The sequence below is a fragment of the Pinus tabuliformis genome, chromosome Q, assembly GCF_031772625.1.
Source record: "Pinus tabuliformis cultivar Carrire ecotype Pingquan chromosome Q, CPIR1, whole genome shotgun sequence".
Taxonomy (NCBI): domain Eukaryota; kingdom Viridiplantae; phylum Streptophyta; class Pinopsida; order Pinales; family Pinaceae; genus Pinus; species Pinus tabuliformis.
In genome coordinates, this window is record NC_142296.1 from 1,375,331,537 (window position 1) to 1,375,356,126 (window position 24,590).

At 38.8% G+C, this 24,590-nt stretch overlaps 1 protein-coding gene across 2 annotated transcripts in view; it reads right to left on the reverse strand.

Annotated features, from left to right (window-relative positions):
• LOC149225031 (C2 domain-containing protein / GRAM domain-containing protein) overlaps positions 1-24,590 on the reverse strand; it is a 340,976-nt gene that overhangs the window by 114,644 nt on the left and 201,742 nt on the right. For both annotated transcript variants that reach the window (XM_089386432.1, XM_089386431.1), the window contains exon 11: positions 10,643-10,749. In XM_089386432.1, coding sequence (XP_089242558.1) covers positions 10,643-10,749 — 107 coding nt within the window. The remainder of the gene's footprint in view (positions 1-10,642; positions 10,750-24,590) is intronic.

Below are 24,590 nucleotides of genomic sequence, written 5' to 3' on the forward strand. Positions count from 1 at the left end.
ACTCAACAAGCACTAGAAGCATGAAGAGCATGCTTTGACCTAGACTTTGAGCATGAAACCCATGCTTGAATAAATAAATAAATAAATTCTCTTTTTATATAAAATATATGATGTCATGATTACAAAAGTCATTATGAAGACCGAATCTAATTACATTCTCCAACATCCCAATCTCATTAACACATGTGTGCACCTCACGATGCCAAACATCATTCTTTAAGGATGCCATGTGTCACCATATGAAGGCTTCCACGTGTCACTTATGTCAAGCAGCTGTGAAAAACATAAACTATTTAGATATCCCCTGATATTAGACTCATCAGGTTTGATTTATAGAGAGGAATCCAAGAATGTGTTCTAAACTGGCATACAAGCACCTGGACCTCAAAATGCTCAAAAATAATCTCTCTATCATGACCAAGTTCTATGCAACGTCTCAATCACATTAACCTTGTGCTTGGAACTTCATAAGGCAACCAAATCCATGACTCATATCAATGCCTGAAATCCAACATTAGTCACTAGCATGATGATATAAACTGTACTTTAAACCTCTAGATTTCTAAGAAGCAGATTGAGGGGTTAACAGGTTGGTAATAGTACGGAATTGTGGTAGCTCTGATACCAATGTAACAAGTAGTCCCTGTTTGTATTCGAAGATAGAAGTATTTTGCCGATGTATAAATATATTGAATAATAAACATGTATAAGAATGACGAACTTACAATAAGAGGCCCCTGTAATAAATACTTAGGCAGGGTGCCTTTTCATACGAAGGGACGTTTTTTCTATAAGACACATTTTTCCATTTAATCGAATTTATTTATATTTATTATATTTATGTTTGTTACACTTTCTCACTGCAGGTTTATCCAGTTATAATTGTGCACAGTGGAGTATCATAGTCACTGTTATAAATGAAATCTGAATAACAACCTTCGAGGATTTAATGACACAACTTATGCAGAGACCTAGTCTACATGTGCAATAACTCACATTCTTGGGCATTTAACTTGTGATCATTGTTTCTTTATGGTGAATATAGCATACCTAAAGGCATACAACACTCTAATACTCACATAAATGCATGCATGAAGCGTCTTGTTATTTCAATTCTCTAATATTTGTTACAGGGGTCTGCACGATTTTTTCTGTTGTTGCCGTGCTTGCATGATCTTTTCGCATGACTTGGCATATTTGACACCCTGAATACATTCTAAATTAAATTAATATTTGTTAAAATTAGCAACTAGGGCCAAACTCCATGTGGGTCTTCTTATTCGTGGCAGCTGATATTTTTCTTGGATTCCTCTCGTTGAGAGGAGTAGGATTGATCTAAAGATCATCCGATTCCGACATGTGTTCGTGGAGATATGAACTTATTTCTGTTAGGTGACAATTTGTCAAGGTTGGCCAGCAACCAAATTACCCCCACTTGTCCTCCACGTTTTAGTATATACTATCAATAGAGGTGGCTTTCAAGTCACTTTGATACACACACTCTTGTGATCTCTCTACATTATGTTTTGGGTTTGATGAAGAAGAGATCTAGAGGGAGTGCCCTAGGATATACGTTGGCCTAATGATGCCCTAACGCTGACATAAATAGCCCTAGATGAGGAGAAGAAATAGGCCTTCTAGAAGCACCTACACTGCCCCATTACAGTCAATGAAGCCAGCCCTATGGACATTGTCTTAGAGGAGGATTATCTCATTGAAGAGAAGCACCTACGCTGCCCTAAAGGAGGCTCCTAGCCGCAGAGGAAGAAGGGTTTTATTCACAGCTAGCCGCAGTCCTAAAGGGAGACCCTAGCTGCAGTAAGGATGAGCCTTAGCCGCAGAGATCAGGCCGCTATCCTAGAGAAGAACCCTTGCCCTAAACGCTGTCTAAGGGAGCTACAATGCACAGCCTAAAAGGGTTCCCTAATCCGCAGTCTATGGGACACTTCATCCGCTGTCAAGTCAAGCTCTAAAGGAGCCCTAAACGCAGGTCTGTAAATCACCTTCTATCCGTTGTCAAGGAAGCCCTATCTGCAGACAAGAGGAGGCTTCTTACGCTGTATGTAGGAGGCTCTACTGAGACCTAGAAGGAAGCCCTAATCCGCATCTATTAATGATCCTAATCTGCTGTTATATATGGTTCAGATGAAGCCCTAAAATGCTGTAAATGGAGGTCCTTATGCTCAGCCTGAAGTAGTCCTAAAGAAGCACTCATTAATAGATATGTTCACAGCAAAGGTGGCTGTAAGGAAATATCTTATCACAGCATTAATACATGTTTGCTGTAGGTGACTATGGGATGAAGGGAGCTGGTATAATCATGTCCTAAGGACTGTTTGATAAGCCACAGCTTTACTGTAAAGGAAAGGGTTGAAGTCTGCTCCTTGGAGTTGATGATTTTACTTCAGAATTGCTATGTGCTAGGCCATAGGCCATAGCATCATAGCAAGGGTTTATTAAGAGCTGATCCATTGAGATTAGTGCCCTCATCAGATCAGCTTCATAGTGATAATGAAGTGCAGCATGAATGGTGCAGCATAGTGATGATGAAGTGCAGCATGAAAGTGCAGCATGGTGCAGCATAGTGATGATGAAGTGCAGCATGAATGGTGCAGCATAGTGATGATGAAGTGCAGCATGATGGGTGCAGCACAGTGATGATTGGATGCAGTATGATGAGTGCAGCATAGTGTAATGAAGTGCAGCACAGTGATGGGTACAGCATGGTGATGGAATCCCCTGTGTTCAGATCTGCTACCTCATGTGTCATCTTCCTAGAGAAGATCTCTGCTCTTATTTTGACAAGTCAAAATGTTGACTTCTGATGTATATGTACTATCTCTCTCTCTGCTAAACTATTGAAGAACATAGGAAGAATTGATCAAGGGTTTCCTCACATTGGGGTTTGTCCCTGGCTGGCGCCACATCTTGTGTCCTCTTGTCTTGGCTTGTCTTCTGCGATTTATGTTTATGTTCTATCTACATTTTACTATCATACCAAATGTGATTGCTAATCTGGAATTGATATTGAGCTACTATAGAAAATTGAAGTAAATTTGCTCTCAGCATAGAACATACTTAAAATTAACATGGAATCAGAGTTGAGGTTAAGACAAAGCCCAAGCAAGAGTGAAAGAGCAATCACTAAAGACAGTTGGACAAGGTCAAAGGACTCAATGGGTTCCTCATCCCACTTCAAATTCACCAAGGGTGAAGTCAAATCAAAGAAGATTATCAGAGTGGCGCAGCAGAAGCATCTGGTGGCCCACCTAAAGGTCACTTCAATGGGAAGTCCGCATCTAAGGGTAGACATAAAGGCAGATGCCTTGCTTGCAATGAGTTTGGCCCAATGTTGCAAAAATCACAATATTATCGCGATTTTTTGAGTTTGGCGATATTATCACCCGATTTTTATGCTAATTTTTTTCTCTCAAAAAATCGCGGAGAAATCATGATAACTTGAAAAAATCGCGATTTTTTCGTAAAATCACGATTTCTTTTGGGACAAACAAAAAAAACACAAATAAAATAAAAATAAAAAATCTCCGATTTTTTTATGAGGAGGAGGAGGTGACACAACCTACCCAAGCTACCCGTGTCACCAGTAGAGGACGTGGTCTACCTCCTATGGCTCCTAGTTCTTCAGTTTCTAGAGCACAGCAGAGTCCACTGCCAACTCCACCGGCATCTACATGTAAAGGGAAAGGGAAAGCTATTGCATTTTCTCGCAACAGGGGCAAAGGAAATCAATAGTATTAGACTTTAGTTATTTGGTTCATTTCATCGTATATGACATTATGACTCATGATATGAGATACATTATTATATTTTTTGTTAATATTTTGAGGTTGTGTTGGGACTCAGAGTCAAGACTTACTATTCAAAACATGATTCATTGTTATGTGTGATGTAGCACTAGAAATGATATTACACATCTTATATATTAGTTCTTTTATCATATTTATGTGTCAATGTATTTATTTTATGTTGTAGATGCTTTAGATATTAAAAAAATTGAAAAAAAATGATTATTTTTGTATTTTATGATTTTTTCCCGATTTTTACCGATTTTTCCCAATTTTTACGATTTTTCCCCTCGTCGATAATATCCCGATAACAATAACTGCAACATTGGTTTGGCCATTATGCGAAGGAGTGTCCAAATAGAAGGGACACATCACTTGATGATGATAACAATAATTTCAAGGGCATCTTCAATGATCGAAGGAATGATAAGTACAATGGCAAAGGAAAAAGGAATGCAGGTCATCAAGGAAATGGCCAACTCTTCAAGAAAGCAAGGAACTCCAGGTATGAAGAATCAAATGTTGTTTTTGATAAGCAAAAGGAGCATTAACTTATATTGGCCCCCCTCCACTACTTCTCCTCCAGACTCTTTGGAATTTGGCTTATTGATAGTAGTGCTTCAAGGCACTCTATCGAATACAAGGAAGCTCTCTCTACTTTGATAGAGAAGGAGACAATCGTGGAGATTATTCTTGGAGACAATGCTACCTACCCCGGAAAGGGTGTAGGGAATGCTACCCTTCAATTGAATGAGGGTAGCACAATTCATTTACAAGAAATTCTTTATGTACCTGCTCTCAAGGAGAACCTGGTGTCCATTTCAGCAATGGAAGTCAAAGGTTTCAAGGTGGCATTCATCAATGGAAAGGTACGTGTTTGAAAATGGAATTTTCAAGATACTTTTACTCATGGGTTCAGGATTGGCAATTTGTATCAAGTTGCAAGAAGTCCATTGGGATCATGTGGTGTGACACATCTCTTCAATGGCACCGGAGGTCTGCTCACATTCATTGTAAGGCCCTACCTAATGTGAGACATATGGTTACCGGGATGCCTGAATTCAAAGAAGAGCATGAAGGTACATGTCCAAGATGTACCGAAGGATAACTTACAAGGGGACCATTCCCCTCATGTAATAGCAAGACCATGGATGTGGAACAACCCGAGGGGTTTGAGATTCATGATCGGGAATCTCACGTATGCAGGTTGAAGAAAGCTCTCTATAGTTTGAAGCAAGCACCCCAGGCTTGGTATGAGAGGATTGATAGCTATCTGATGAAGCTGAGATTCACTAGGAGTGAAGCCAATCCAAACCATTGCTTTAAGGTTGTGAATGATAGACCTCTCATACTGGTACCTTATGAGGACGACCTCTTTTTGACACGTGCATACCCTCTCATTTGCAAAAGTAAGAGGGAGTTGGATTCTGTATTTGGAATGGTGAACTGCAAGCTCGTGACTACCTCGATGAAGCCTAATTTTAAGAAGTTATGGGGTAGTGATGCCGGACCTGATTTGGGAAATGCCTCTGAGTTTCATAAACTCATTCTAACATTGATGTTCTTGGTGAACTCTCATCCGGATATATGTCTTGCAGTTAGCATGTTGAGCTCATATATGGTTGAGCCTCACTGGATTGGTAACAAGAATCATTTGAGATATCTTCAGGGCAAATCTCTCATGGATTGAGATACACTACCGGAAATGTGAAGCTGCATGATTATTCTGATACTGATTAGGCAAGCAGTGTGGAGGATCGCAAGAGCACCTTTGGGTGTTGGTTCTCTTTGGGTTCTTTGATATCATGGATGAGAAGGAAGCAGAAGTCCATTGCCTTGAGCACCGCTTAAGATAAATACATAGTTATGAGTATGACCTCGTGTGAATTTGCCTGGTTGAGGAAGCTCTTCAGTGAGCTGTTTGGACACATGTTGGATACCATCGTGAACTTCTGTGACAACTAGAGGGGGATTCGATTGTTGAGGAATCCCATGTTCTATGATAGCTCCAAGCATACAGACATCAGGTACCACTTTATATCTAGGATATGGTACAACAAGGAGCAAGAAGGCTCCATCATATTGGCATTGATGTGCAGGTCGCCGATATTCTGACGAATTCCCTGGGAAAGGTCAAATTCTTGACTTTCCAAGAATGACTAGGAGTCGTGGAGAGACTCTCTCCTGAAGGTCCAGTGTAATATGGACATTGAGCTCTGGGAGCTTCGGATGGCTTGGGGGTACTTCTTGGAGCGATGAGCAACCATAGGGTGAGTGGTTCAGCCTTCCCCTAGTGGTCTGCTATGTAGGCAGGATGAGTGGTTCATCCTTCTCCTGCCAAGATAAAATCATAGGATGAGTGGTTCAGCCTTCCCCTAGTGATTTGTTGTGTACAAGGTGAGTGGTTCAGCCTTCCCCTGGGGTACCCCATGGCGACATGTAGGCAGGATGAGTGGTTCATCCTTCTCCTGCTGAGACATCCTACCCATGCAATCTAGGACTCATGGGAAGTACCTATCATCTGGCCAATGAGTAGGGAAATGAGGATAGGGACCATAGTAGTACCGATGGACACATCGTGTAACTACCGTACTCCCTATGCTAGGATGATATTGATCTAGGATCAATTGGAACCGACTTCTGGTTAGTAAGAGTGATATAACTCACTCTCTTTTCGAACTGATTTCGGATCAGTAAGAGTGGTATGATACTCTCTTTATTTGGAATTGATTTCGGATCAGCAAGAGTGGTATGACACACTCTCTTTATTGGAACTGACTTCAAGTCAGTAAGGGTGGTATGAGACGCTCTCTTTTATATGGGACTGACTTCGGGTCAGTAGAGGATGGTATGATACATTCTCGATCACTTCTTCTTCTTCATAGTTCAGTAGAACAGTGCAGAGCAGGGCAGAAAAGTGCAGGGAATTGCGTTGATGGCAGAGATAGTACAGTCTGGCAGATGGATTGGCAGATGGAGTTCTCCCTAGTTGAGAGGGAGTGTTAAAATTGGCAACTAGGGCCAAAATCCATGTGGGTCTTCTTATTCATGGCAGTTGATATTTTTCCTGGATTCCTCTCATCGAGAGGTGTAGGATTGATCTAAAGATCATCCAATTTTGACATGTGTTCATGGAGATATGAATTTATTTGTGTTATGTGACAATTTGTCAAGGTCGGCCAATAACCTAATTAACCCCACTTGTCTTCCACATTTTAGTATAAATAGAGATGGCCTTCAAGTCACTTTGATAGACACACTCTTGTGATCTCTCTTCATTCTATTTTGGGTTCGATGAAGAAGAGATCTAGAGGGAGTGCCCTAGGATATATGTTGGCCTAATGATGCCCTAACGCTGCCATAAAGAGCCCTAGATGTGGAGAAGAAAAAGGTCTTCAAGAAGCACCTATGCTGCCCTATTACAGTCAATGAAGCCAGCCCTATGGACATTGTCTTAGAGGAGGATTATCTTATTGAAGAGAAGCATCTACACTGCCCTAAAGGAGGCTCCTAGCCACAGAGGAAGAAGGGTTTTGTTCACAGCTAGCCGTAGTCCTAAAGGGAGACCCTAGCCGCAGTAAGGATGAGCCTTAGCTGCAAAGATCAGGCCACTATCCTACAGAAGAAACCTTGCCCTAAACGCTGTCTAAGGGAGCTACAATGCACAGCCTAAAAGGGTTCTCCAATCCACAATCTATGGGAGACTTCATCCATTGTCAAGTCAAGCTCTAAAGGAGCCCTAAACACAGGTCTGTAAATCACCTTCTATCCGCTGTCAAGGAAGCCCTATCGGCAGACAAGAGGAGGATTCTTACACTGTACGTAGGAGGCTCTACTGAGAGCTAGAAGGAAGCCCTAATCTGCATCTATTAATGATCCCAATCTGCTGTTATATATGGTTCAGATGAAGCCCTAAAATGCTGTAAATGGAGGTCCTTATGCTCAGCCTGAAGTAGTCCTAAAGAAGCACTCATTAATAGATATGTTCACAGCACAGGTGGCTTTAAGGAAATATCTTATCACAGCATTAATACATGTTTTCTGTAGGTGACTATGGGATGAAGGGAGCTCGTATAATCATGTCTTAAGGATTGTTTGATAAGCCACAGCTTTACTGTAAAGGAAAGGGTTGAAGTCTGCTCCCTGGAGTTGACGATTTTACTTCAGAATTGCTATGTACTAGGCCATAGGCCATAGCATCATAGCAAGGGTTTATTAAGAGCTGATCCATTGATTTAGTGCCCTCATCAGATCATCTTCATAGTGATAATGAAGAGCAGTGTGAATAGTGCAGCATAGTGATGATGAAGTGCAGCATGAAAGTGCAGCATAGTGATGATGGGTGCAGCACAGTGATGATTGGATGCAGTATGATGAGTGCAGCATAGTGTAATGAAGTGCAGCACAGTGATGGCTACAGCATGGTGATGGAATCACCTGTTTTCAGATTTGCTACCTCATGTGTCATCTTCCTAGAGAAGATCTCTGCTCTTATTTTGACAAGTCAAAATGTTGACTTCTGATGTATATGTACTATCTCTCTCTCTGCTGAACTATTGAAGAACATAAGAAGAATTGATCAAGGGCTTCCCCACATTGGGGTTTGTCCCTGGTTGCCGCCACATCTTGTGTCCTCTTGTCTTGGCTTGTCTTCTGTGATTTATGTTTATGTTCTATCTGCATTTCACTATTATACCAAATGTGATTGCTAGTCTGGAACTGATATGGAGCTAATGTGAAAAATTGAAGTAAATTTGCTCTCAGCATAGAACATACCTAAAATTAACAATAGTACATGCTGTGGAGTGACTTGACTGTTAAGTCCAATGTCATGATGTTTTGAGGGTTTTATTAAGGGTGAAATCACAGAACTAACTGTCTTTACCATAATTTCAACTGCAGGCTAAATAAAAATCCACCTCTAGGCTCTGATCTCTCTTTCTCCATGATTTCTCTCAAAGGTTGAATATCTCTTATGGTGTCACACTTTTTACACAATCATCTTAATGCTCTTAATTTTCACTTGCAAAAGTGTGGATATAATTTTGGCACCATTGCATTACTTGGTCCATTTCTTAATATAAATTTTGAATGGTGAATGCTTGCATTGAGAACAGAGGATTATTTCCTTAAAGGTAGCTCATGTTTGTGGTAGTTTTTCATTTCTGACCTTCCTATATGGCAGAATTCATATCCCAAAATCGTATTTTACATGTCCCTATTGGACAGCTATGTCACGATGATAGATGAAATTGAGGTGCTGGTGCTATTCTTTGGTTTTCTGAGCATTTTTGGGCACATAAGTGTTACCTAATGAAGTACGCATACTTTCTTATAAATGTTGCTCACTGTCCATGTCCTTGTCCTATGGTTAATCTTTGCTATTGATGATGTTGATGAATGCCATTTAAACTTTGGATCTGACCACAATTTATGGGATTTGGAGTGTTTTAAGTTTTAACGCATGGTATATGCTGCTTCCTAATGAAGTGACACCCTATGCTTGATTTCATAATGATGATGAATGATGACATGCGAATCCAATTTTGTGATCCATTGTGCCACTGGTTTTAATATTCTTTGAGGCAATTGAACACGTGAATTGTCACTGGGAAAGAATCACTTTCCATTTTCCAAGGACTTATATTTGAATAAGTAATTATTTCTACGTTGAACACATCTTTCACATTTTCATAATAATTCGACATTCTATTCACATGTACTCAAAGCCTGCCCTTTATCCTCTAGAATGGATAGTGTCATTGTTAAAGTCTTTATGTCACGCCAAGTTAGAAGAGACCCCCCTCTTCACTACATGACTTAGCTTGGCTTGCCCTTTAGAAACACCCTCCTTAGGCTAGGAAGCCCCTTTTCTTAGATTTAAAGTGAGAGGCAAGGCCACCGAGGTGACAGTTGGCTTGCCTGAGAGTTGCCTCTTCTATTGGGGACCGGAGTTAGAACCTTTTTAACTTAGGTGAAAGTTTGTCTCACAAAATTATGTATTGCAAATTCAACTGACAAAGGGAATTTTGGTTTATGGCCCCTTTATGACACTATGATAGTGGCATGCCTGTCACCCATTTCATTTTTAATATGCCTGTTACGTAAATAATACTTTATTAATGGATATCACAAGGATATTTTAAAAAAACAGCTTATTTGCTAGAATTTATATACTCAATTTATAAATACGAGTATGGTTCAAGTTATCTATTCTTTTTCGTAAGTTTTTATTTACACTGGAATATGGAGCTTTGCATAACCCATAGTCAAATTACTAAGTTTATCTAACACATTCCCTAGAAAGCATAATGCCAAGGTAAATCAAATTTCGTCTGAAATATGAGCCGAAATTCAATTATTTAAATTGCACAAATTTTTTATTACTTTTAGGCGTTTTTCCTTAATCATACTTGTTTCCAAGAACATCGTAGTAAAATTTTAGGGTACTGGCAGTAGCATGCATTTCTATCAAGCTTCATCACACTGAACATTTCACAGTCATGGTCAACATATTCTGACCATAGTAAATAATAAATATCATTAGCAACACCTACATTGCCTAAGAATGCATCTAGCATATTCATCAAGAATAATTCAAAATGAATTCCTGATATCACTAGTGCAATGTCATCTGTTTCTGTTATAGATTAATTCAGAGTGAAGTGTACACGATTAGGCATTAATGACATAGCACTGACAACTTATGTTTTGTATACAATTTCAATTTCTACTTTTGTGGACATCACAGATCCATTATTCTGGCTAAATAAATTAGCACTTATATTGAAATATATAATTAAAAAACAAGGAAAAAGAAAACAATATGTGAATACCTCTTTTTCAGCTTCCTCCATTGCCTGGAAATTTTTCACTTCCCTTTGGAGTATCTTGTGTGCATGATTTCGATTCCAAAAAGAGGCAAACTTGTATTTAGCCCTTCCTAGGGTGGAAACAAAAACCAATTTTCATAACCTCATCAAATCATGAGATGAAAAACTCATAAAACTCATATGATGTGTGTTTTTATTTCTTCTCAAATAGATGAATAAAAAACCTAGACATTTTTCTAACATATGTGGCAATCAAGAATTCCCATCCAATTATGAGATTTGTCATACAAAATTTATCATGTTTTCAATTCACATATATTGCAAAAAACAAACGAGTTATACCATGAAATAAATTGGCAGTAGCAGTATGTAAGGCCATATTCAAACCAACGTATAAAACAAATTTATTTGTTGACATTAACTAGCACTAGAGTAATGATTTGGTCACTACGAAAATCATTCACTTTAGGGGGGACTACCATGGCTGTTGGGCTTTTTTTCGGACATATCTGATCACCAGACTTTCCCGATCATACCATAAGACTTCTTATATCAAGCTATCATGTCTTCAGTACAGATAAATGGAAAAGAGAATGATAATATGAAATCTTATCAAGTCATAGCATGGTTGTGAGCCATAGTGGTTGTTAACACAATGTAACTAAACCAATAAGCTAAATGCATTTAATTGATGGAAAAAAATAATACTAGGAAATTGTCTTCATCACTATGAAAAAGTATTCACTTTAGGAAGGATTGCCAACATACAAAAAGACAACCTATTGGCTCTCAATCAAATATAAATATGAAAGGAAAAAACTTATAACCAGGCAGTCAATAGAAATAACTTACCAAACAACTATATCAAGTCTATAAATGTAGTAAATGCAACGCTATAAGTGCAATAGCAAGCACATTAATTTTGCATCAGAAGTAGATAAATACTAAATTATGTGCTACAATTTTGCACAAAATCTATATTACATGTGTTGAAAAATGTGTAACTAGGTTTGATCTTCATAAATATGAAATGTACTTTTGATTCTTGTGTATTTTAAAATGAAAGATAAATTATTATTATTATTTTTGGAGCATGGGTTTCACGCTCAAGGTCTTTTCTTTAAGAGGAAAAAGCACCCATTGAATGCTTCTAGGATTTTTCCTAGGGCAAGAACTCAAAAAATCATTGTCATAAGTCGAAGACCCCATCGGGCACATTATAACTTGTAAAGAAAATTATTTTTGTCTTTAAAAGTGTCAAAATACCCTTCAAGTCCAAGTTGACCTAGCCACGTCCACCTTTAGAAGCCTATATAAAGGAGGGAACTCAACCTCCTTGGTATTCATCACTCACTCATCCAAGTGAAGAAGAAGAGAAAGAAGGAAACAAAGAAGGAAGAGGACGAAGAAGACTTGTTTCTGGGCTATTTCTCTCTCACACGTGCAAAGGAAGGCTAGGGTTTCTGTTGAAAAATCTAGGAAAAATAAGTGTAGTGTGATTCTTCGTTACTTGATAACAATTTGTGGAGTCATTTTACTTTTTCATGTTGGCTTAATCTTCTTCTTATTATTATTAATGCATGTGTGTGTACTTCATCAAACTGCTACCATAACATAAGAACAAGAACACAAGATGTTGGCTCTCTGCCAGGGCCAAAACCTCTCTTCTCTTGAGAGGAAAACCCTTTAGTAAGTTTCTCTTATTGAAGCTTCCTATTAATCAATGCCAAACCCTAGAACCTTGATTTGGATATCCTCCAAGCACAAGTCCATTCCTTTCAACACTTTGTTTCCTCGGCACTTTCTCCTTCTCCTTCCAGCACTTCGTCTTCCTTCTTTCAACTGTTGATAGATCTTGTTTCACTTTCTCTAGAAGAGACACCTTTTGGTGAGTCCCTTTTCTTGTGATGATCCCTTCCTTCTTCTTGACCAAATGAGCTCCCCCTTCAAGGTGTAGGTGCAGACTTGATATGATTGTCCTACAACCCTAAATTCTCGCACGTGTGGTGGTTTACTTGTTGTTGTGGCCTCTTTCCTTCTTCTCTTGAGTGCCCTTCCTCTTCGCTTGATTGGGAGGCCTTATAGGCCTTGTTTACTAGCTCAAAATAGAGAGATATGTCAATGTGGGTTTCTGTTGTTATGACTGCAAGCAGACCCTTCCTTTCTCGCACGTGTGGCTGTGTTAACCCTAGAAAGACAGTCCCTTCCACCTCGTCTTCATTCTCTCTTCCTTCGTTGCCCTAGAAGACATCTTCTTCGACCTGTTCTTAGCCTCTTTTCTTCTCGGATTTCAAAGCACTTGATTGGCGTTGTAATGGAGTGGACATCCTCTATTTATAGAGGATTGTCCCTCCTTTTAGGCCGGCTAGAAGGTCGACATGTTAACTCTTTGTAGGCCGACTTGTGATGCAAACTTTGAATGGTTTCTTTGGTGGTGTAACATGCTTGAAGGAGCTTCTTTGATGGTGCCTTGCATAGGAGGAGACTTGACTTTGTTTGGAGGTATTCTCTTGACCCTAATATATATCATACATGGTGTAACATGCCCTTAAGGCCTTCAACATTTCCTTTTAACAATTTGTTCACCTATAGCACTTAACATGTGCTAGACCTATTTCAATGAGCAAGCAACTCATTGACATAAATTATAAAAAATAATATTTCTTTTCTTGAGTAAATACAAATATCAAAAGTACATTTATGAAGACCGAACCTAGTTACATTTCCTTCAACACTCCCTCTTAACTAGGGAGGTATTCATACGACATTACAAGGTGTTTGGCTATGTTTCAATCTTGAAGAATTCACATAAGAGAAACCAGATTTGCAATCCATATGTTATAGCATCATATCAATCAACATTGTCATAGTGCAAGGCCTTGACTAACAGCTCCATCTCTTCATGAGATCATGAGCTACAATGTTGGCAAGACCAATGATTTATAGACACCTTCATCATTGTCTCTCAAGGTACATACCCGCCCAGGTGTTTACTAAGTATGACCTTCTAGGACTATTCTTATCTTGGGTTCCCAGCCCTCAAAGAATATCAGTCCTCTTGCCTACTCTTGTCTTGGATGTCCTACAAATCCTCAAAGAGTATCAGATGCCAGATGATTACCTAATCCCATTCTTTCTTCCCAAGTGAAGACAAGAATGTTGTGTCTATCTTTTGTCTACATTTCCATTCATGGCCTTCATCTAGACTTACGACTGTTAGTCCTGACCTAGTGCATGACCCATGAGATGGAAAAACACAAATGTCACTTTGTAATCAGAGGTGATCCAAAACTCCCTTTTGGTCAGGGGCTTGTCAAAGCTCCCTCTTAACTAGGGACTCTTTAATTCATCAGCAACTTCTTCTTCGTGGGTTCTTTAACTGCTTGATCTCCTTCCTTTCTTTGATGTCACGAAGTCTTTGTTCGAACTTCTTCTCGGTAGGGCACCATCCATCGATCACTTTCCTTCCTGGTTTGTCATGTCATTGCTTCCTTTGTGGAAAGTTTCTTTCTTGTCATACATTAGGTTTTTCTTGTCATCTGGCTACTCCTTTGTCATCTGTCCATGCTTCGGAATACTCTTCTCATGGATGCTTCGTTGTACTTACTTGTTTACATGCTTCGACCTAGTAGCCCATCATGACTTCATCTTGATATTGCTTTCAACATTGCTTTTTCTTTTGCTGGATGGCTTCTTCATCATGACATCTTTGCAGTAGAATCAGTTATTTGCATATTTTATATCTCCAAGGCCTTCATAGGTGTCAAGGGTCCTTCCTTTCTTTGTTAGAGTTGCCCTGCCTTCTTTCGGGAGATATCTTCAAATTATCTTGTCAGATAGTGATTCTCGGTGATCATGGTGTTCTTCACATGCTTGATCTCTTTCTTCATTTGCTTCTTAGATAGATGGGTCAACCATCTTATGCTTCTTGTGACATCATTTCTTCATTGCTTGCTTCCTGGACTAGTCAACATTTCTTCTTGCTTCTTAGTCAGCAATCTTATACTACTTATGTGAGCATATTCTTTTGTTGACCTTCATTGCAATGTAGTACATGCCTTCGAGCATGTCCTTAGTGAAAGAGATTCTTTCATACTTGATCATGTTTATAGAACTATTCCCATGACTCAATAATACACGAAAGATAACATGACTAAACTTTGATGCATACATACCTCGTCTTGATTCTCCTTTGACCATCTTAGCTTCATTTGGTTGTCCTTGGTGTGGCCCTTCTTGCTTCATCTTAGCTTGCCTACATATCATCCTTTTCTTGAATCCCATGAATGAGATTCCCAATGAGACATCTGCTTTGGTTCATGAACCTTCTTTTGAAGATTCCATCATTGGATCTTAAAGACACTTGCCTTGCAAATGTTTCTTTTCTTTTGAGGATGGAGGTCTTCTAAGATTCTTAATCATGATCAATCTTCTTTCATATTGGATGAGGTCCTATTCTAGGTATGCTCTTTCTACATGAATATCTTGAGCTATATCTACCATGTTCCTATACTCTAGAAGATATTTCTACCCAGGCATTTTTATTCTCATTATAAATGTTACATCTTCATGAGTATCTAGAACTCTATGTACTTGATGCTTCTAGATTCTAGAAGATGTTTCTAGCCATGCAATTTTATTTTATTCCCACATGCTCCTATCCTACTCAAAATTTTGAAAGAAGACTTGAAGTAAAGAGTTTGACCTAGTCATAGTAGAGATCCGAAGTATCTTCCTTCTTTTGCTTCTTTTCTTCTTCTTTCATCTCTTGAGTCATGTGAACTTCTTCCCTCTTTCTTTTGTTGTTTTTGTCCTTCTTAAACTTAGGACAATTTCTTTTGTAGTGTCTATATTCTTGGCATCCAAAACATTGGATTTTGGACATGTCTTTGTTGTTTGTTCTTCGTGGACCAAATTTGCCAAATTTTCCCTTTCTCTTGGCCATGGTAGCAAATGCTTGCTCCTTTGATCCCACATCTTCCTTTGCTTTAAGTCTAGTTTCCTCTGTCCTGCATAAAGACCACATTTCACTGAGTGTGGTTGCTTCCTTCTTGGCATATATGCTTGATGTGAAGTTGCCCCAATCCTCAGGTAGAGCATTGAGTACCACAGTTGTCATGTCTCTATCAAACATGACTTCCCCAAGCTCTTGAAGTTGATCTCTCATTTAAGAGATTTTCATGAAGTAGGGAGCTATTCCTTCCTTTATTATCTTCATCTTGTACAATTCATTCCTTAGAGATATTACTTCTCCGATTGTGGATACCGAGAATAGCTCTACTAGCTTATCATAAATTTCTTTTGATGTTTCAAATTTGGAGACATAAAGAATGAGTCTTTGATTGATTCTATTAGAATCCTTTGAGCTCTTGTCTCATCCTTATTGTACTTAGCTAAGGCTTGTGTTTGTTCCTTAACAAGGATAGAGATGTTTTCCCTTTAACATGTTCTAGAAGTTCATTCTCCTTGAGAAGTAAATCAATCCTCTTCTTCCATGCAAGAAAGTTATTTGTACCTACCAATTTGTTGCTTTCCTTGCAAAAGGACATTGATGTATATTCAGAAGGGGACATATACTTGATAGATTTTGAGATGTAGTGGATTTGCTTTCTCCTTGAAGAGTTGATGGGTTTCCTTCCTAGGATCTTGATGTTCTTCAAGTTGCCTTCTCCAAGTGGACTTGCTTGATGATGAGATTTGTTTGATGACTTGTAGCTTGATGTAGGTCTTGCTTCAATTTGTTCTTCTTTGTAGGTGCCTTTATGTAAGGCTCTTCTTCTTGCTATGTAGTCTTCCTTGGTGAATGATAGGTGATAGGCCTTCTTTTCCTTGAGTAGATTTGGCTTGATGCTTCAACCTTGTAGATGACTTTCCTTGATGAGTGTTCTTGAGTTGCCCTTTCCTTGATGTATCACCTTAGCTCCAATATCATGTTGAAGAATCTAGGGCAAATAAGTGTAGTGTGATTCTTCATTACTTGATAACAATTTGTGGAGTCCTTTTACTTTTTCTTGTTAGCTTAAGCTTCTTCTTCTTATTATTAATGCGTGTGTACTTCATCAAACTGCTACCAAAACATAAGAACAAGAACACAAGATGTTGGCTCTCTGCCACGGCCAAAACCTCTCTTCTCTTGAGAGGAAAACCCTTTAGTAAGTTTCCCTTATTGAAGCTTCTTATTGATCAATGCCAAACCCTAGAACCCTGATTTGAGTATCCTTCAAGCACAAGTCAAGTCCTTTCAACACTTTGTTTCCTCAACACTTTCTCCTTCTCCTTCCAACACTTCGTCTTCCTTCTTTCAACTGTTCATAGATCTTGTTGCACTTGCTCTAGAAGAGACATCTTTTAATGAGTCCCTTTTCTTGTAATGATCCCTTCCTTCTTCTTGACCAAATGAGCTCCTCCTTCAAGGTGTAGGTGCAGACTTGATATGATTGTCCTGCAACCCTAAATTCTCGCACGTGTGGTGGTTTACTTGTTGTTGTGGCCTCTTTCCTTCTTCGCTTGAGTGCCCTTCCTCTTCGCTTGATTGGGAGGCCTTATAGGCCTTGTTTACTAGCTCAAAATAGAGAGATATGTCAATGTGGGTTTCTACTGTTATGACTACAGGCAGACCCTTCCTTTCTCGCACGTGTGGTGGTTTACTTGTTGTTGTGGCCTCTTTCCTTCTTCGCTTGAGTGCCCTTCCTCTTCGCTTGATTGGAAGGCCTTATAGGCCTTGTTTACTAGCTCAAAATAGAGAGATATGTCAATGTGGGTTTCTACTGTTATGACTACAGGCAGACCCTTCCTTTCTCGCACGTGTGGCTGTGTTAACCCTAGAAAGACAGTCCCTTCCACCTCGGCTTCTTTCTCTCTTCCTTCGCTGCCCTAAAAGACCTCTTCTTTGACCTTTTCTTAGCCTCTTCTCTTCTCGGATTTCAGAGCACTTGATTGGCGTTGTAATGGAGTGGATAGCCTCTATTTATAGAGGATTGTCCCTCCTTTTAGGCCAACTAGAAGGCCGACATGTTAACTGTTTGTAGGCCGACTTGTTATGCAAACTTCGGATGGTTTCTTTGGTGGTGTAACATGCTTGAAGGAGATTCTTTGATGGTGCCTTGCATAGGAGGAGACTTGAGTTTGCTTGGAGGTATTCTCTTGACCCTAACAAATAATCATACATGGTGTAACATTCCCTTAAGGCCTTCAACATTTCCTTTTGACTATTTGACTCACCTATAGCACTTAACATGTGCTAGACCTATTTCAATGAGCAAGAAACTCATTGACATATATTATAAAAATACTATTTCTTTTCTTGAATAAATACAAATATCAAAAGTACGTTTATAAAGACCGAACCTAGTTACATTTCCTTCAACAGTTTCTATTGTTGGACTAGGGTTTTTCTTCTACAGGTTCGATCTTGAAGGAAGAAGAAAAAGAAGGTCAGTGAAGGTCACATTAGGTCATCCTCAAGTACCAGAAGAAGGAGAAAGCCAAGCGAAGGTCTGAAGAAGCCTTGGGAAGCAAGAATAAGCTGACATGTGTGGCTGCAACTATTGTTGGGGGGGAGGGGGCCAAAATTTCAGACCTGCAGTAGAGGCTGAAATTCTAAAGTTGGGGGTTGAAGTTGTGCTGCTGGAAGAGATTTGACTGGGTTTGACTTGGACAAAGGAAGCACATCATCCAGGAAGGTTGGACTTGGTCTTGGAGGGTATTGGTCTTGGTCTAGAGGTCTTGGAATTCGTCAATTGAAGAATCTATGAGAAGAGAAGAGATTTGCGGCTTTTCTTCTCAACTGGAGAGGTTTTGGCTCTAGCTTGCAACCTACATTCCGTGTTCTTGTGTACTATTGTTCTTCTAGTTTTGGTAGTTGTTTGATGATATACAAACATAATAATAAATAAAGAAACTAATAAGTAAAGAAGAGTAAAAAGAGATCACAAGCAGTTATCAAGAAAAGAGAAATCATTCTAATTATTGCCCTATAGATTTGTCAACATGGTATCAAAGGTAAGGTTGGCTAAGGGCATAATGAAGATCTCTACTACACTAAAGAAGTTCCTAAAGAAGTGTATGAAGGTCGCAAGTCATATCAAGAAGGGCATCAAAGAAGTATGGGATCTCCTATTTTCTTCTAAGAAGCAAGTGACCAAGACATCTACAAAGGATGAAGGATTATTCTCAACACTCACTGGCACATTTCAAGATGAGAATATGTTAAAATTGGCAACTAGGGCCAAATTCCACCTTGGGATAACTCTCTTGATGGAAATGATGATTGCATTAGATTCCTCTTTTTGAGAGGACCAAGATTGATATAAAGATCATCTCATTTGGACATGCAGAAGTATGATTTTGAATTTATGCCCACTCATGTACAATTTGTTCACGTCGGCCACATCATCATGTAGGCTCATGAAGCCCAATAGACATGACTCTTCACCCTCATGACTTGTATAAATCAATGTTGATAATATTGATATCGGCAAAAATATCAGCGAGGGTCCAGAAAACATCTTATCGGCAATATCGGCAAAAATATCGGCAAAATATCGACAAATATCGGCAAGCATAAAAAATGCATAATATATTCATTTTTTTTTTCAGATTTTTAAACATATAAAGCAATAACAACATGAACTAAACACATTGGCACATAAATATGAGGAAAGCATTGATATATATGATGACAAATAGAAATGATACATCAAACTTCAAAAACGATACCAAATCCTGTTGATCCTTGATAATTGTCCAATCAAGGACTCAAACAAAATAACATCACATATATAAAAGTATCTCATCATCATGAGTTATAAACTTATATGTAGCAAAACAAATAAAACTAGCAGCTATCTATCTAAGACCAGTGCCCTCTCCCTAGCAGCTATCTTTCTGTCTTGTTCAGCAATTGCTTCAAGAGCTTTTTGTATAACCTCTGCACTAGAAACCATACAAGGCATTACATCTGCATCATGTACAGGGAATCTAGCCAGATGGTATTTCAATCGCGTAACCCATCGTGACATCTTGGTCCCACCCAATTTTCACGATATATATGCCTGATTTGCCCCACCAACAGGCTCCCCATACTCCCAAAATGGGTCTAAGGCTTTTGACATATTTGACATTTGTAGTGAACTAATTCAAACCTAGGGCACAAAAAAACAAAAAATTGGCATTAAACCCCCCAACACAAAAAATAATAAGTAATAACCACCTCATTTAAAAAAAATTACTACATTATTTGCATTTTGAAATGTGAATGAAAAATGGTAATAAGAGGGTGCATAAGAAAGTTGAAAAAAAAAATGAAACTTGTTGTCCAAATATGGAGAAAACCCTTGCATTGGCTCATGGGCATGAAAATCATAGCAAATGGAAAAAAAACAAAGAAACAAAATGTTGGTAGGCAAAGAGGCAAGCAAGCATAACCCTAAATCTATGAAAAAATCATTAACATAGGGGTTTTTAAGAACATACCTGTTAATGGAAGAAATGAAGTTTGTCTCACTATTCTTCAATCTTTGATCCACAAAAAAATCTTAGTTGGTGGTGATAATCGTTGTTTGATCCTCAATCCCTCCTTGACAACCACCACAAAACTCTTCCCCTTCCTTCTCCAACACTCAGAAACAAAAATGAAGAAAAAAAGACAAATTTCCCTTTTTCTAGCTGCGGCCTAGCCTTCTCGGCGATATTTTGTATTGTCGGGCGATATTTTGCCGAGATATCGACGATATCTCAGAAATATCGCAATATTTTCAGGAGCCAAAATATCACGATATTTTCTCAGCAATATTTCGGCTTGCCGAAAATATTGCAATATTTCTGATATTCGGCGATATCTCGCCGATATTATCATCACTGGTATAAATACAAGTGTCCTCCCACCTCATTTGGCATCTTCATCTCTCACACATTCTCTCTCCTTCCCTCATTGGTTCGTACATCAATGGACATTCTCTCTCTCCCACGTGTGGCACAAGGAGGACGAAATTATAGGACAAAATTGCAGGGGCCAAAAATCACAAAGTTGTTTGACCAACATTGACCGTGACCTTCAAGGCATCATTTGACTTCGATTTTTTGGGGTTATTTCTGTCTCAAGCTTCAGCAAACCGCATCTTTTGACACATACGTCAAGGCATTCTGGGCACTTTGCCCGCAGACCAAAATTGCTGGTTGACCACAGATTTCAGACAACAGTTTGACCAAGTTTGATTGTTGACTTTGTCATTGTTTTGGGCTGACTTTGACCTCCTGATCAGGCCGAGTTTGACTAGGGAAGACCAAGCTGTTTTGAGGAAATTCTATTGTTGCTTTGACCAATGTTGACTTTTCTGGTTAGGGCTGAAGTTTGACTTTAGTTGACTGCAAAAATTTACAGGGTTATTTTGACTTTGAATTGGGAAAGTCAATTTGACTTTTGTACTCTCTCTCTATTAAACATTTGATATAGTACTAAGAAAATTTGATCAAAGGGTTTTCCCCACATTGGGATTTTTCCCTAGCATCCACCAAATATGTTGTGCTTTTGTCTTAGCTTGTCTTCTGCATTTTGTTTCATGTTCTATTTGCTTTTACTATCAATGTGATTATTGTGATTGCTATTGAAAATTGGAAATTATTATTAGGTTGCTAAGGAACATTGAAGTAAATTTTGCTAAGCATATAACATAGCATTGTTAACTAAAATTAACATGGTATCAGAGCCCATGGGAAGACAAAGCCCAAGCAAGGGAGAGAAAAGAAATCACTGACGAAAGTTGTTAGACAAGAATCGTGGTCTAGCTTCAATGGCTTCTATATCCTACTTCAAATTTGAGGATAAGCTCAAGGACAAATATGACTATCATGCATGCAAGATGACCTTGGAAGAACATGATACAATGGACTATGTAAAGGGAAGAGTGGTGGAGCCTCTTGCACCTGCTACTACAAATTAGCCTAATAGCCCCTACAATTATAAAATGATGTGCAAATAACATGTTCTTGGTGACAAGTCCACCAGGTAACTCATAAAGTGATGAAGAAACCATCCATAAGTGAATTGGAATGATGAAACTATGGTGTAGAAGGGTCGTTGGAAGGCCGAGTTGAGTCTCAAAATGCCAAAATGAAGGAGAGGGCTCTATGAATGATGGACAAAGGGTTGGTCCCTTAATTTCGCTGCAAATAATCATGCGGTGCTCTAAAGTGGCTCTAAGGCACAAGTAATGGTCTTATGGGTCTCCTGATGAAAATAAGTCTGTAGACCGTTCATTGCAGCACATTATGTGCGAGATGATGCACTTGGACTAGCAGTGTTCCCAGTTATCTTAGCAGTATATACAAGGTTTGGTAGCCGATCCGAGGCCCAAAGGGGGTTTGTCTCATCCTTGAGACATGGGAGGGAAAGCACCATCTTTCGTGCCCTCATTTGGAACGGTCTACAAGCTTATTTTCATCAGGAGAACCATAAGACCATTACTTGTGCCTCAGAGCCACTTTAGAGCACCGCATGATTATTTGCAGAGAGATTAAGGGACCAACTCCTTGTCCATCATTCATAGAGCCCTCTCCTTCATTGTGGCATTTTGAGACTGAACTCGGCCTTCCAACGACCCTTCTACACCATAGTTTCATCATTTCAATTCACTTATGGATGGTTTCTTCATCACTTTATGAGCTACTTGGTGGGCTTGTCACCAAGAACATGTTATTTGCACATCATTTTATAATCGTAGGGGCTATTAGGCACCTCCAGGAGGGAGATGGGGTGATTTAGAGTTGTAGTTCGAAAGGACTACAAATGGGCAGGATCCTTGAGGAGTCCACCTCTCGAATCAATTCCTTGCTACAGGAGCCCACATCAATGTTGAAGGAAATGTAACCAAGTTCGGTCTTCATAAATGTATTTTTGATGTTTGTACTTATTCAAGAAAAGAAATATTATTTTTATAATATATGTCAATGAGTTTCTTGCTCATTGAAATAGGTCTAGCACTTGTTAAAGTGGTATAGGTAAGTCAAATAGTCAAAAGAAAAAGGTTGAAGACCTTAAAGGTTGTGTTACACCATGTATGATTATGTATTAAAGTCAAGAGAATACCTCCAAGCAAAGTCAAGTCTCCTCCTATGCAAAGGCACCATCCAGTGTTACTTGGGAGCGGGAGCGAAGGCGGGGAGCGGGAGCAAAAACGGGAGCGGGAGCGACATTTTCAGAAGCTCCCGGTTTGGGAGCGAATCCCGGAGCATTTTTTATATAATATATATATTTTTTATATTTTGAAATATATATATATATATATATATATATATGTCAACAAAAACATGTAGAATAATGAATTAGATATCAAAAACATAGATTGAACCATATAACAACAATCATCTAGAAGTTATAATCTTCAACAACCACGTCCACAAGTTAGTAACATAGTAACATACAACATATTGAGTCTCATGATTCATCAATCTTAAAGTTTCAAGCTTTCAAAATTCAATATATAACATTTATCATCATTGATCACCAAAGTTGTACTTGTAAGCTAAGTGTAACCATTACAACAAATAATATCTAACATGAAATGAAATGTTATAAAATGAAATGAAATGAAACAACTTTCAACTTTCATGAAGCATCATATTCATAATTCATTACTAATGAGTTATAATTGCCAACTTCAAACTTAAATTGTCATATATTGTTTAAAAAATATCATAATAAATATGAAAGAGTCAATAGTTATAAAAACTACTAGAAACTAGAAAAGAGAAGTAAATCTATTATCTATTTCTTATGCTTGGGCCTCTTGCCACCACGAGAAATGTCTAATTTTTTAGTCTTGTTCGAAAATCAGGATCTTTGTCATTAATATCACCCTCTAAGCATTAATATCCAAAGGTATCTTTGTCATTACCTCTATATCTGTATAGGGATCTTTGTCATTAATATCACCCTTTAAGCATTAACGTAAGATAGAAAAAGCATAGCATGTCAAGTCAAGATTTTGTTTGAGTGATGCGTACATTTTTAGGAGGGTCATGATAGAGGAGTTCAACCACCAATGTCACTAACATCAAGGTACATAGAGGGATTGGTGCTCTTGATTAAATACGAGTTCCATACCCTAATACATGACAAAATTCAATGGAAACATTGCAATCCCCCAATCCTAAAATCCTCAACAACTGATAAATCTGCTGGATTTTGAATGAAATCTAAAATTCTACTTTCTCCATATGCAATCCAATGAGGCCAGAACCACTCTCAAACATCCTGAGTCATTTCATGGTAATGTTAAAAATTTAAGTAAAAAGATGAAAATGAAGATTAAGGAGAATGTCACTTTTATTAAGGAGAATTTAACATTACCATGAATAACATATCAATACTAGGGCCATAGACTTGATCATTAAGCTGCCCCACTCAAAATTTATTTGTTTCTTTCAAAAAAAATTGCATTTCGAACATTACCACAAAAAGAAATTGCAAAAAAGGCAAAACGCTCCCGAAAAGGCAGGGTGAAAATTTTTTTAGGGAGCGCGCTGCCGAAACCACTCCCTTTTCGGGAGCAATTTCGGGAGCGCGCTCCCGAGTCGCTCCCGCCCAGAGCACGGATTGGGAGCGGGATCGGGGGGGTGCTCCCCCGCAACACTAGCACCATCAAAGAAGCTCCTTCAAGCATGCAAAACAACCATAGAAACCATCTGAGGTCTACACAATAAGTCGGCCTACAAACAGTTAACATTTCGGCCTTCTAGTCGGCCTAAAAGGAGGGGACAATCCTCTATATACAAAGAAAAGGGATTCCAAGGGCAGCGAAGGAGAAGGGTACATAACCGAAGTCGAGAGGATTGTTTTCTAGGGTAGAAAACAGTCACACGTGCAAAGAAGGAGAGGGTCTCTCTGCTGTTATAGCAACCCTCTACCATAGTCACATAAACTTCATCATTTGGGCTAAGAGCATAGACCTAA